We start from the raw sequence: 15,227 nt of genomic DNA, 5'->3' as shown, positions 1-15,227 counted from the left end.
GGACCTCCAACATCAGCCATCCCTGAATCCGGGTCCAGTAACTCACATGCCTCAACACAACAATGCAGTAAGGCTTGGCAGGAGGTTCTGGAACAGGGATGTATAAACTAAGAGAGTGAAGTGCGTCCACTACACTTATGAGGCCAAGCCTACTTTCTGAAGTGCTGAACAATCAAACAGCATATAATGCACTTGGTTTGACCTACATTAAGGGTGATCTTTACTTTGACAAAGTCTATCTATGAGGAGGTCAAGACTATTGGAACATCAGAAAGGGCCTCCTTCCTTGTGGAGGGAACTGCATCAAAAGGGGTGCTCATCTCTCACCCAACAAAGGCTGCAGCCTGCTGGTTTTCTTTTCTACCTCATGATTAACTGCACCATCTGGTGTCCCAGGCGGAAATAAATCCCTGATTAGATGGTTGAAAAAACTGGAACTGGGCCTGAGGAAAAGGGGCCTGAGGAACTGGACCTGAGAAACAGGGCCTGAGGAACTGGACCTGAGGAACTGGGCCTGAGGAACTGGGCCTGAGGAATTTAGCCTGAGGAACTGGACCTGAGGAACTGGACCTGAGGAACTGGACCTGAGGAACCAGGCCTGAGGAACTGGACCTGAGGAACCGGGCCTAAGGAATAGGGTCTGGGATCCATAGTCTGAGGAACCTGGCCTGAGGAACCGGGCCTGAAGAACCGGGCCTGAGGAACCGGGCGTGAGGAATAGGGCCTGGGATCCAGAGTCTGAGGAACCTGGCCTGAGGAACCAAAGTCTGAGGGATGAACATGAACACAGAAATTACAACATGGTTTGCATAGACAATATTTAATACCTGAAATCACCCCGTGGGAAGACCATTCAAACTGTCAAATGCTCAAGATCATTTCAAGCTGTTTCAGCAGTGACAGTAATGTGACTGGGCATAAACCCAGATTGATGGGTACTCTGATGTACAAACAGGTCCCTGATCCAAACTAACGCATGTACAACAAGTATGGAGACTCACAGACAGAACAGAGGAATGTTCCAACCTTCCCGTAAATATTTACACGGACGTTTAAACCCCATCACCCCAGACCCCCCACCCCCGGACATTTGCTTCAGGCCAAGCTGGTAATTCAGCTCAGGGGATGGAATGGCTTTCTCCTCCGTATTAAAAGTTAATAAAGGAGGACAGCAATGCAAATATTTTCACAGCGGCAAACGAAGCCAGACACACAAGTGCATTGCAGCAGAAGCAAAGCAGAGCAAACTGCTGAGGTCTGACTGAAGGACTGGAGGCTATATGGTTTTGGCACACCAAGACTTTTCTTTCAGTGCAGAAAGATCCTTCAAGTTCAATGTCTGATATAGTAGCAAACACACAGCTACTCCCATCAGCACGCAGGATGGCTATCTGAGCCTGCAGCCTTTCACACCCAACGTAGAGCAGGCTGATGGAGGTACAGTAGGTTGGGGACAACAGACACACAGACAGAGGGAGAGAGAGGGAGAGAGAGGGAGAGAGAGAGAGAGGGAGAGAGAGGGAGGGGGGTTGAGAGTGAGATATTTAGCTGCTATTTATGCTTCTTTCAAAATTCCCACATGCCAGATTGTGGAAACACTTTGCACACCCTAACCGACAAAATAACAAAACACTTCCCTTAGAGCTGGGGGGACAGTGAAAGACAAGGACTGAGCTTCAGTCGCACTCTTCTTAGCATTCACATAGGTTATCAGGCAAGGGCACTAGAAATGTCTGCATCCCCTGGTCTCACCATACTGGACTAGGAAACCCACTGTTTACAGAAAACATGGTCCCCAACCATGTAGAGCATACTGCATAAACCTCTGCCAGAAGTCAGCCCTGACACTGAATGTCAGCAAGGCAAAAACAATGCACTTCCAGAAATGTTCCATGGTCACGTAACACGAGGTGCAGCGGTAGAGTTATCTTAGATAAAATGGTGGAACTGTTGTTGTTAAATGGTAGGGTTTCAAAACTGTCCTTGTTAAATGGTAAGATTTCAGAACTGTTCTCTTTAAAATGGTAGGGTTTCAGAACTGTTCTTTTTAAAATGGTAGGGTTTCAGAACTGTCCTCTTTAAAATGGTGGGGTTTCAGAACAGTTGTCTTTAAAATAGAAAGGTTTCATAACTGTTCTTTTTTATATGGTAGGGTTTCATAACTGTTCTCTTTAAAATGGTAGGGTTTCAGAACTGTTCTCTTTAAAATTGTGGGTTTTCAGAACTGTTCTCTTTAAAGTGATGGGGTTAGAGAACTGTTCTCTTTAAAAAAAAATAGAAAATGGTAAAGGCCAGCGTTAAGGATGTTCACACAAAATAAGATCAATTGTTTCATGGAAATTACATATGAATTACGCATGAATGTATACAGTACAGGCCAAAAGTTTGGACACACCTTCTCATTCAATGCGTTTCCTTTATTTTCATGACTATTTACCTGTACTTAATCAACTTTTTTTAAGTACATAATACCACATGTGTTCATTCATAGTTTTGATGCCTTCAGTGAGAATCTACAATGTAAATAGTCATGAAAATAAAGGAAACGCATTGAATGAGAAGGTGTGTCCAACCTTTGACCTGTACTGTATACATGTAGAGCACTACAGAGGAAGAGTAGACACAACATTACAACAAATGATAAGTACTGGCACTTTATGATAAAAGTTATGAATGTAATGGAAATGCAAAGGCATTTTTGGGAGAACAAAAACACTGGAAAACTCGATGAATTTGACCTTTTTGAGGAAAAATATGAATAGGCACTTCTAAAGAAGACATGGCTGCATTTTATAAACAAGAAACCAGGCAAGCCCAGATCAGCCGGGCCGCAATAGAAAGGCTGTGTCGTTAACCACTACACCACGAAGCTGTACATTTGCTGGGTGTCAGTATAGCCTCTTGTCTCTATCCTGAACAAATCCTCTTTTGCCACTGGTTGTTTTAATAGTTAATTGGCCATTCATGAATGACATTGATACAGTTAAACTGACTAATGTTTCTTACTAAGTTTACCTCCACCAAAAATAGCGTCTATGTATGGTGTTTGCCACTGGCAGTTTAACAGCTTATTAGCCAGTAATAGGCTTACTAGTATCTACTAACTTACCAGGAATAATAATAAGAATTGAGCAATTGCTAGCGAGTCTGCCAAAGCTATTTCATTTCATGGCATAAGAACTTATTTTTTTCTTTCATTCGTGAATAACATTTATACAGTAACTATCAATAAAGGCGAGGATAACTAACTTTTTCATCAAGTCAAAAGATGAGAGAATCGTGGAATCTACCAGAAATAATGAATAAATGTTGTTGTTCTAAAATAGATTCAAACTTAGGTCTTCCACATGAGAGGCACTGTCTTTAACCACTAGGCCATGGCATTACACATTTCAGCAGTCGCTAGACTCCATTGAGGATTGTGTTAAACTGATTAACATTTCTTATTAAGTTTACCTCCACCATAGTGTCTATGAAATGTATTGGTTTTGCCACTGGCCATTTTAACAGCTTATTAGCCAGTAATAGGCTTACTAGTATCTACTAACTTCCTAGGAATAATCATAAGAATTGAGCAATTGCTAGCGAGACTGAAGATTAACTATTCCATGCCAGAAACAGTCGCAATATAACCGTAAACAGTTTCAGTTAAGGCATACTATATCATAACTACTGTATGTTAAGCCAGCAAATGTATTTGTCTATCCTGAACCCAAAACTCATGCACTGATTCGTACTTCGATAATCCACCAGAAACAGTCACAATATTACCGTAAACTGTTCTATTTCAGGCTTACTATAATATAGATACTAATGGTTTTAGCCAGCAAAGTTTTTGTCCATACGGAATAATTCATAATGCATACTATGCATCACCTGCGAGGAGACATGAACTAGGGACCTATAGTTTACAAGTCCGCTTCTCAAACCACTACGCTATTTAACAAGGGTCAGTCAATCAGTCAGTCAGTCACAGTCAGGCATTCAGTCAGTCAGTCAGTAAGATAAATTCACCCTTCTTAGGCGGCTCTGCTTTCGCGGTCTGGCACAATTAATTATGAAAATAATACAATGTTCATATTGGAAAGACTTATGTCTGAAATTTTCATATTATACTTTTGTTGTCACATCAAAAAGCCAAGAAACTGGTACAAATGTGCAAGTACAGGTTAATCACAACCAAAAACATAACCACCACCTGAAACAGTTTATTTGCAAGTGCTGAGTCCCTTAGCAACCATCCATCTGTCCCATAGAGACTAACATAACCACATCAGAACACTTCCAGACCTAACTAAACCTTCAGACCTAACTGAACATCTGACCTAACTGAACATCTGACCTAACTAAACATCTGACCTAACTAAACATCTGACCTAACTAAACATCTGACCTAACTAAACATATAGACTACACCCCCAGACCTAACTAAACATCTAGACTACACCCCCAGACCTAACTAAACATCTAGACTAAACCCCCAGACCTAACTAAACATCAAGACTACACCCCCAGACCTAACTAAACATCTAGACTAAACCCCCAGACCTAACTAAACATCTAGACTACACCCCCAGACCTAACTAAACATCTAGACTACACCCCCAGACCTAACTAAACATCTAGACTACACCCCCAGACCTAACTAAACATCTAGACTACACCCCCAGACCTAACTAAACATCTAGACTACACCCCCAGACCTAACTAAACATCTAGACTACACCCCCAGACCTAACTAAACATCTAGACTACACCCCCAGACCTAACTAAACATCTAGACTACACCCCCAGACCTAACTAAACATCTAGACTACACCCCCAGACCTAACTAAACATCTAGACTACACCCCCAGACCTAACTAAACATCTAGACTACACCCCCAGACCTAACTAAACATCTAGACTACACCCCCAGACCTAACTAAACATATAGACTACACCCCCAGACCTAACTAAACATCTAGACTACACCCCCAGACCTAACTAAACCACTACAGGCACCTTCACACAAAGTACATTGGGTGTGTAAATGTGAATAAAGGATATTCTGAGGAACAGAGTGTGTGTGAATTGTGTGTTTGTGCAGAATGTGTGTGTGAGGTGTGTGTGTGTACCTGCACAGTTATACACAGTCCTCGGCACTGTAAAGCAGTGGTTCCCAACCAGGGGTACTAGGACCCCTGGGGGTACTTGGCCTCTCCACAGGGGGTACTTGAAAACACTCATGACACCATAGACTTACTAGTGAAATAAACATGAGGGGGTACTTCAGGGGTACTCCAAGCAGTGCAAATTCTTTTTGGGGGTACAGTAACTGAAAAAGGTTGGGAGCCACTGCTGTAAAGGTAGTTGGTGTCAATGTCAGTTCATTCCAATTGAATGTAGATACACTGAAGTCTAAACTGTTTTCTTTTCACTGCACAAACACCATAAATAGATTACCTTCCTATCAACAGGGTCGCCACACCACAGTGGATACCTCATAATGTGGGATGTATCCCCTTTTTCTAAGGAAGTCCAGTTGAAACCCAGACCGGTGTCAGACTACTCCATCCATCAAGATGATCATGGGTGAACCCCTCCACCTCTGAAGGGACGAGGCCTAGAGAGCAGTAGTTTGGAATCTGTGTTTGTTCCAGGCCGAGTCCCAAACCGCACCCGATTCCACATTGGGCTCTGGTGTGAAGTAGTGCACTAAGTAGCGAACAGGGTGATATTTGGACCGCTCTGCGGCATAATGTAGCACTGAGTGGGCAGAGGATCCAGCATCTGGTCTCTCTTAGTGGCAACCACACACACTGAGGGTTATTGTTCCCAACGGAGGGTGAGAAGAGAGTTGGGGGGGGGGGGGGGGGGGGGGGGGTGAGGGCAGAGGAGAGAGATGGGGAGAGGGTGAGGAGAGATAGAGGAAAAAGAGAGGGAATGAGAGACAGATCTGGACAGATCAGACAACAACGACTTGTGCTTATGACACTTCTGAATAGAAGAAAACAACTTCCACCAACAAACCATCACATTCTCTAACTTGAGCTTCATTTGGCAAACAAATCAATGTACCAACCACAATGCATTTCAGTTTGGTACAGTATTTAGAATGGAATATCTACAGTATTTACAAAACAAAAGCATTCTGTGATGTTGAATTAGGCAGTAACAACATACAATGTTTGGTGAGGTTGGTTTCACCACATGTAACTCATTGGGGCAGTATGGAATGACTGGGTTGGAATGACAGATGTCTGGGGTCGATGTTTGTGTTCAACTTGTCATTGATGCAGAGCAAAGAGAGGTTTAGGGAGAAAGATGGATTAGGGAGGACAGGGGGAGAGCGGAGGATTATAGAGGAGAGGGTTAAAGAAGAGATGGTTGAAGAAGAGCGGGTTATGGAGGAGAGACTGAGGGAGGGGAGGCTTGGAGAGGTATATGGGGGAGTGGGTTGTGGAGGAGAGGGACAGAAAAAAGAGTGAGGAAAAGGGAGGAGAGAGGGGGTGAGGGAGGGGGTGAGGGAGAGAACGGACAATAAGAAGAAACTAAACACGTCTTGAACGGCAGACCTAGGAAGTCCTGTTGACATTTAGCTTAGCTCTCCCTACAAATCTGGACAAATTAAAATGTTTACTGAAACTAAAATGTATTGGGTATTTGGGGATAGACTAGGACTCACTTTAAGAACCAGTGGTTGACAGTTACACAATATCAAACATTGGGAAGGCGTCTGTCTAAAAGTGATCTTCTAAACGTTATGTTTAAGGCTTCAAAGCCTCCCGGTATAAAAGTAGATGATGTATATTTTTAGAAGTAGACCTAGTTTGGAGATTTGATCTGGCCTCTGTAGCACCTGTCCCAATGTAAACATCATTCAAATCAAATCAAATGTTATTTGTCCCGATTCCTAAACAACAGGTGCAGACTAAAAGTGAACTGCTCACTCACAAGCACTTACAGACAGGGATAAGAAAAATAAAGATTCATACTCTAAACATGAAATAAATATAAAGAATATCCACAGCATGGCTATGTAGAGGGTTCACCACTACTGAGTCAATGTTGGGTATGAGCTAATTTAGATTTTGCACCATCTAACCACCTCTAGTGTGATTGAAAAAACATAGGCCACAATAACTGCTATCAAACATGACTGCATGCATTTTCACATCAGACAGCAGGCTCAAACAACTAATAACGTCATTGGTTCAACTTTCCATGTGCAAATAAAAAAAAACTGTTGCTGTGTATAATTATCCCTGAAACACCTCCGATCACTCATAATTATACAGGGAGACAAAAAATAAATAATAGTGTTTTACAGGATTTTCCCTTTAAGATTTTGATTGTTACCCTCATTTCCACTGTGGTTTTGTTAGTAAACGCCCTCCAGAGCCAGACACCTAAACTAGCGTCTGTTCCCTTCCCTGGAATGGCATATGCCTGGTCCCCCTCACTTACAGACAACATTTATATTATTACACGATCAGAACGGTGTCTGCGGTCCTCTTGTCAGCCATGATCAGGGTGATTACTACTCAAGGCAGTCAGGCTGACGGGTTTGTTTGCTCATGTGACAAAAGCTGACATGGTATACAATACTGTGGTTTTCTGAGCTTTTTTCTTTCATTTGCTGACTTGAGTTCTGAAAGTAATTTGGGAGTACCTTGCACTTTTATTCCATAGGCATAGTTGTGTAAAGGTCTTATCAAGACCTCTGTTGGCTAATGTGCAAACAATAACCAGCCTTTCCTTGTCTGTCTTCCTCTCTGGCCACAGTCCTCTGCCATTGGACCTTTTTAATGACTTGTCGTTTCTTCACCACTCACTCTGTATGCCTGATCTTTCGTCCACCTCTTCACTGCTCCTGTTACTTGATTCGTCTCCGTCCCATTCACTCCCTTCCTCTGACAGACTGGCTAGCAGAAAAGGCTTTAACAAACCTACCACACACAGGATTCCAATAGCTAAGCAATAGCTCGTCTAACACTAAGCTGACCTCAAGTATCTTCATATTCAGCAGGTGGAGTTTCAGTGGCATGAGTGTTTTTGGAAGAATCTGACTGTGAAGAAGCCATGGACTGGGACATGCTAACTACTAGCAAACCAGGTATCATAGCTATGTGACTGTCTCGATCATAATTATTCACACAAATTCCAAACATATTCTGAGCTGTATATACCAATGTTAATATGAGGTTGTAAGCTTCAAAGCGATGTATGACTTTCGTATCAACTCCAAATTGAGCTCAGCAGAGCTAGTTATGATGGAAGCAGAAACTTCTAACCTGTTCAGAGAAAATTTGGTTTGTTGTTGGTTTTCGTTGTGGCAATATTGCTATGTGTTCTTTACGTTTTAACCCATGTGCTGCTGTACATTTCACAATGTCTTAAAAAACGCTTATGTGCTATTATAGCATGCCAAGCTAAAAAAATAGACTAGGCTATTTTGTGCAAGCTAACTAGCCTAAGGCTATATGCTAGCTATTGTACTATTGCTGCTACACCTCTCAATTCCTTGGTTTGCTAAGTGGTGAAAAAGTGCGTTAGTAATATTTTTCACAACATTCTGTCACTCTAACCTTCCTTTCTTCTCTTTTCTGCACACTAAACTATAAATGTGACATCTCCTTGCCAGCCTCCCGTTGCTGATAAAATCCACCTGTCCACCATGTTTTTGTTCTTCCTGGCCTGGACTTGCAGTTGAACAAGACCATCTGTCATATATAAGAGGGGGTGGACAGGGCTCCTTAGGTATCTGACAATTGAACTTATATATTCATCAATGACTGGCTTATTTCTGTTGCAGTTTTTTTTTTTTATGACAAATAATGACTATGGAGATACAGTGGGGAGAACAAGTATTTGATACACTGTCGATTTTGCAGATTTTCCCACTTACAAAGCATGTAGAGGTCTGTAATTTTTTATCATAGGTTCCCTTCAACTGTGAAAAAATCCAGAAAATTACATTGTATGATTTTTAAATAATTAATTTGTATTTTATTGCATGACATCAGTATTTGATCACCTACCAACCAGTAAGAATTCCGGCTCTCACAGACCTGTTAGTTTATCTTTAAGAAGCCCTCCTGTTCTCCACTCATTACCTGTATTAACTGCACCTGTTTGAACTTGTCACCTGTATAAAAGACACCTGTCCACACACTCAAACAGACTCCAACCTCTCCACAATGGCCAAGATCAGAGAGCTGTGTAAGGACATCAGGGATAAAATTGTAGACCTGCACAAGGCTGGGATGGGCTACAGGACAATAGGCAAGCATCTTGGTGAGAAGGCAACAACTGTTGGTGCAATTATTAGAAAATGGAAGAAGTTCATCATGATGGTCAATCTCCCTCGGTCTGGGGTTCCATGCAAGATCTCACCTCGTGGGGCATCAATGATTATAAGGAAGGTGAGGGATCAGCCCAGAACTACATGGCAGGACCTGGTCAATGACCTGAAGAGAGTTGGGACCACAGTCTCAAAGAAAACCATTAGTAACACACTACGCAGTCATGGATTAAAATCCTGCAGCGCAAGCAAGGTCCCCCCTGCTCAAGCCAATGCATGTCCAGGCCCGAGTGAAGTTTGCCAATGGCCATCTGGATGATCTAGAGGAGGAATGGGAGAAGGTCATGTGGTCTGATGAGACAAAAATAGAGCTTTTTGGTCTAAACTCCACTCCGTGTTTGGAGGAAAAAGAAGGATGAGTACAACCCCAAAAACACCATCCCAACCATGAAGCATGGAGGTGGAAACATCATTCTTTGGGGATGCTTTTCTGCAAAGGGGACAGGACGAATGCACCGTATTGAGGGGAGGATGGATGAGGCCATGTATCGATAGATAGTAAGAGCATTGAAGATGGGTCGTGGCTGGGTCTTCCAGCATGACAACGACCCAAAACACACAGCCAGGGCAACTAAGAAGCATCTCAAGGTCCTGGAGTGGCCTAGCCAGTCTCCAGACCTGAACCCAATAGAAAATCTTTGGAGGGAACTGAAAGTCCGTATTGCCCAGCGATAGCCCTGAAACCTGAAGGATCTGGATGGAGGAGTGGGCCAAAATCCCTGCTGCAGTGTGTGCAAACCTAGTCAAGAACTACAGGAAACGTATGATCTCTGTAATAGCAAACAAAGGTTTTTGAACCAAATATTAAGTTCTGCTTTTCTGATGTATCAAATACTTGTCATGCAATAAAATGCAAATTAATTACTTAAAAAATATTACAATGTGATTTTCTTCAACCGTCACTCACAGTTGAAGAGTACCTATGATAAAATTACAGACCTCTACATGCTTTGTAAGTGGGAAAACCTGCAAAATCGGCAGTGTATCAAATACTTTCTCTCCACTGTATTAAAACCAACTTCGGGTCCCATCAAGACATGAGCCTGGGGAATCATATACACCTAATCTGCATTATCATCATCCAATGTATGTGCTGATATGTTTCCTGTGTCACCAGAAACACCTGCTTCAAAAATATATATTAAATGTCTATCAGGTATGATACTGATTCAATTTACAGATTATGCACATATACCATACTACACATCCAGCCCAAAGTTGCTTATTTGTGCCGGATGGAGGACATAAAGCATAGTGCCATTTACAATTTTGTCCATGTCTATGCTGTATTTCATAGAAAGTGGAACAGGACAGATGGTTCTGAAGTAGCCGTGGTTGGAAATCTATCCTGGGCGGCAGCAGTATGGCAGTAGGAGTATGGCAGTAGCAGTATGGCAGTGGCAGTAGCAGTATGGCAGTAGGAGTATGTCAGTAGCAGTTTGGCAGTAGAGTATGGCAGTAGCAGTATGGCAGTAGCAGTATGGTAGTAGCAGTATGGCAGTAGTAGTATGGTAGTAGGAGTATGGTAGTAGGAGTATGTCAGTAGCAGTATGGCAGTGGCAGTATGGTAGTAGGAGTATGGCAGTAGCAGTATGGCAGTAGCAGTATGGCAGTAGTAGTATGGTAGTAGCAGTATGGCAGTAGCAGTATGGCAGTAGTAGTATGGCAGTATCAGTATGGTAGTAGCAGTATGGCAGTAGGAGTATGGCAGTAGGAGTATGGCAGTAGGAGTATGGCAGTAGTAGTATGGCAGTGGCAGTATGGCAGTAGGAGTATGGCAGTAGGAGTATGGCAGTAGCAGTATGGCAGTAGCAGTATGGCAGTAGCAGTATGGCAGTAGCAGTATGGGCACATCGACCACGAGGCCCTTCACCACCCTGGGCCACGGGTGAACAATTTCTACTGGAAACACCAAGACTGATGTTTCCCCGATGTGCTCAATTCAATTTGGATGTGAAGACATTTAAGTAAGAGGACAAGGGAATGCCCTTCTGTGTAAGACTGAGAGTTTGTGCTCTGACAGAAGCCACAAATGCTGATGCTGGAGCTGTCAATGACCACAGATTCTTTCTTTAGCTACAGCCCTGTCCGGACCCATCAACTGGCCTCTCACACCAATCACATCACGCTGTGGATCTTTAATACCAGAGACAGACAGCTCTCCTCACCCTTCAAACCTTGTCAAATCCAGCTCAACTCCTGGCCTGTCTAACCCACAGTGAAGTGCTGCAGAATTCCAATGAGATGCGAGCTCACCTTAAATCTGTAGGTCTTGGCAGAAGCCTCTTCTTTCCATTGAAGTACGGTTCAAAGTCCTCAGTCTTCAGTCTGTGAGAGTAGTCGATATAGCCAGAGACTTCCTGTCCAAGAGCATTACGGTCCCTTAGGAAAATAATAGACTTGAGGAAAGGAGAGAAGGAAGAAAGGAAGGAATCGGGGAGGAAGAGAGGAGATGGGAGAGGGGGGAGTCAGAAAGAGAGGAGGGGGTGGAGGAGAGGGGAAGAGGGAGGAAGCGAGGAGGGTGGGAGAGGGAGTAGATAGGAGGAAAGGAGGAAGAGATAGAAATAAAGTTAAGGACACAGAAGAGGAAGGAAAACATGAAACAAAGGCTAAAATAAATGCTAAATACAAAGTACCTCAATATGCTGTGACTCGTGGAACCTTGGAGATCAGTGCTATTTGCACATTTGGTTAGTCAAGGGGTTCTTGGAGGAACATTTAATGGTTAAATAAAGCTACAGTTTCCTGGAGGAATATTTAATGGTTAAATAAAACTACAGGTTCCTGGAGGAACATTTAATGTTTAAATAAAACTACAGGTTCCTGGAGGAACATTTAATGGTTAAATAAAAACTACTGGTTCCTGGAGGAACATTTAATGGTTAAATAAAGATACTCTGTATTGGAGGCATGGGTTTAAGGCATGGATTTATTAACCCCATGTTAAAGTAGTGCCTGTTAATCTGTTCTGTTGTCATCACAGCTTAAGGTTGAACAGTGACCGTATGTACATACAGCTCCAATGAGGTTAACAGAGGAGCAGGAGGCTCTCAAAAACCCATTGGAATCCTAAACCATTGAAATTAGATGCAGAAGGAAAGTAAGGAAACATCAATGTCTCATTTCTGAAACAAAAAAGCAAAGTTTGGAAAAATATTTAATGTGAAGATGGCCATGGTTAATCATAACAAACTATAAAGGAAAACAAATGTTCTGTATTGAGACATTTTGTGTTTTCTGAAGAATTGGTGGGGGGATTAGCCCATGTTAACCTACATGATACTGAAGGCTGCAGGATAAATGTTACACAAAGATATAGTAGATAGCAGGTTACAGAACATAGAGAATACACCCAAATACATTATACAGAAGTAAATAGGGGTTCAATTAATGGCACAGTGCTCTTGACCACAAGGCTTTTCCTGACACCCCCAAAGTTAAAGCAGCATTTCTGAAAGATACAAAAGACATGGAGCCCCCATCAGCACCATCCCACATGAGTCGTTTGGAGAGTGACTGCAAACCACCCTTGATGTGTTCAACATAAGCAGTAGATTAGAGATGACAGACAGATTCAGAAGACAACATGAAAGGTTTCTGATTGTCTACCTACCTAGATGAAAAGACGGTCGGCTAGTAGCAGCCTGACAATACGCTGATACACAGGTTGTGGTGTATGCCTGCCCCATGATCAAATGCTGCTGAACAGAACATGAAGAGCCTTCAGATGTCACCTGGCTGTTCTGAGTGTGCACGTGAGTGAGAAGGACTGTATGTGTATAAGGTCAATTAGCTCAGCAATTGCTGCCATTGCACAAGCTTGATTCTGTGGTCAGCAAGCCATTTCAGTGTCAATCTGAAGGAAGGTTTGGATCATTGTCTTGTGTGCATATCCAAAACAACTCAGTTCCAGCATCCTAGCAGGGTCAGAAAGATGCCTCCTGGTCTATGTAACGGCTGGTCATGGCCCATGCCATGCTGGTCGTTATGTTTACGTCTTTTGGTTCTAGCTCCTTTGTTTCTATGTTCTTGAGTCATGTGTTCTATGCAGCATGTTATGTTCTTGAGTCATGTGTTCTATGCAGCATGTTATGTTCTTGAGTCATGTGTTCTATGCAGCATGTTATGTTCTTGAGTCATGTGTTCTATGCAGCATGTTATGTTCTTGAGTCATGTGTTCTATGCAGCATGTTATGTTCTTGAGTCATGTGTTCTATGCAGCATGTTATGTTCTTGAGTCATGTGTTCTATGCAGCATGTTATGTTCTTGAGTCATGTGTTTTATGCAGCATGTTATGTTCCTGAGTCATGTGTTCTTTGCAGCATGTTATGTTCCTGAGTAGTGTTCTATGCAGCATGTTATGTTCCTGAATCATGCTATTAAAATCTTTTTTTTCCTGAACTTCTGTACCTGTGTCCTACTGATCATGACAGTCCATGATACCATTTATTCGAGTTTCCCAGGGCCTTTGGATGCAAAATAACCCCCCAACATCAGATATCCACCGCCATACTTCAAAGTGGGGTGTGGGTTATTTTCTGCATGACTATACTGATTTAAATGCCAAGCCCAGCTCTGGTGTTTGATGCCAAAAATGTGTTTTTTGGACTCATCTGACTATAAAATCAAAGCTTGATTGAGGATCAGCAAACCACAGGTGCTGACATTGATGCATAAACAGGAGTGGAGGCTTTCTTCTGGCAATACCTTGTTGGCATTGAGGTGGCTTATGACTGTCGTTTTGTAGACTTGGTGACCCCAACATTCAACTAACTCCTGCAATTCTCCCTGCTTTCAATGATTCTTTAATGATGTCCAATGAAGCATTCCTTCAGTGACTGATGGGAATGGCAGATGGCGATAACTGTGGTGTAGCAGGGCCATAAGACCAAGCTGAAGAACAACAACCAAGAGACCAACCATTCTGGAGGGCACTGTAGACAGAGTAACAACTGATCCTAATAAAATATGAAATACCGCCACAGGCCCGAATACACCCTATGAGAGAAACCCACTCTGAACTTCATTTACATTGTAGTGATTCAGCAGACACTCTTATCCACAATAAAAAATTCTAAAGCCGGCTGATGATTAAACACTAAAAGCTAAACAGTTTGTTCACAGTGTTTTAAACCTAGAGACATACACACACCTACAGACACACAAAAGATTTCACACAGACACACACACACAAACATGCGCAGAGACTGCTCTTTTGTTTCTTCATAATGTACTACAGGTGTGGACACAATGGCTAAGACCACCTGATATCCTGTGGTGAGAGGTGTGTGTGTGTGTGTGTAAACAGCACCCCCAAATCCACGTTGGAGAGGAGGGAGGACAGAGGGCAAGAGGAGGGGCTGTGAGGAGGGAGGACAGAGGGTAAGAGGAGGGGCTGTGAGGAGGGAGGACAGAGGGTAAGAGGAGGGGCTGTGAGGAGGGAGGCTGTTAGCCCAGTGCTCTCAGGTAATGACTGAATGTCTTTTATCATGCTGCCCTCTCAGGACTGACGATGCAGGGGGTCTCTCACTGGATTATCCCCTGACACATGTTTCTGATGGTGTGTGTGAGAACCGACGGGGAACTGCTCCCCCCTTCTGTCTTCTCTCCTCTTGACTCCCTTTCTTTCCTTCCCTTCCCCCCCTCTCTTCCCCGTCTCTCTCCCTTCTCCTCCACCCTCCACTTTCTCTTCTACTCCTCTCTCCCATTTCATCCGCTCCCCCTTCTCTCCTCTTTTGTCCCTTCTCTTTGTTCTCTCTCTTTCCATTCAGTGGGAGGGAGTTTGTTATTGGTGAAGGGATCTACCACCACTGTGTCAATGTAAAGACAGTGATAACGTGGTCTGGGGAGAGGCCTGAGGAGAGGCCTGAGGAGAGGCCT

At 43.0% G+C, this 15,227-nt stretch overlaps 1 protein-coding gene across 2 annotated transcripts in view; it reads right to left on the bottom strand.

Moving 5' to 3' along the window:
- Nucleotides 1-15,227, bottom strand: part of cfap299 (cilia and flagella associated protein 299) — a 127,817-nt gene that overhangs the window by 18,482 nt on the left and 94,108 nt on the right. For both annotated transcript variants that reach the window (XM_020052693.1, XM_013136980.2), the window contains one exon: nucleotides 11,603-11,745. In XM_020052693.1, the coding sequence (XP_019908252.1) occupies nucleotides 11,603-11,745 (143 nt within the window). The remainder of the gene's footprint in view (nucleotides 1-11,602; nucleotides 11,746-15,227) is intronic.

The sequence above is a fragment of the Esox lucius genome, chromosome 13 (assembly GCF_011004845.1).
Source record: "Esox lucius isolate fEsoLuc1 chromosome 13, fEsoLuc1.pri, whole genome shotgun sequence".
Classification (NCBI taxonomy): domain Eukaryota; kingdom Metazoa; phylum Chordata; class Actinopteri; order Esociformes; family Esocidae; genus Esox; species Esox lucius.
This window is presented reverse-complemented; position numbering and strand designations above follow the sequence as displayed.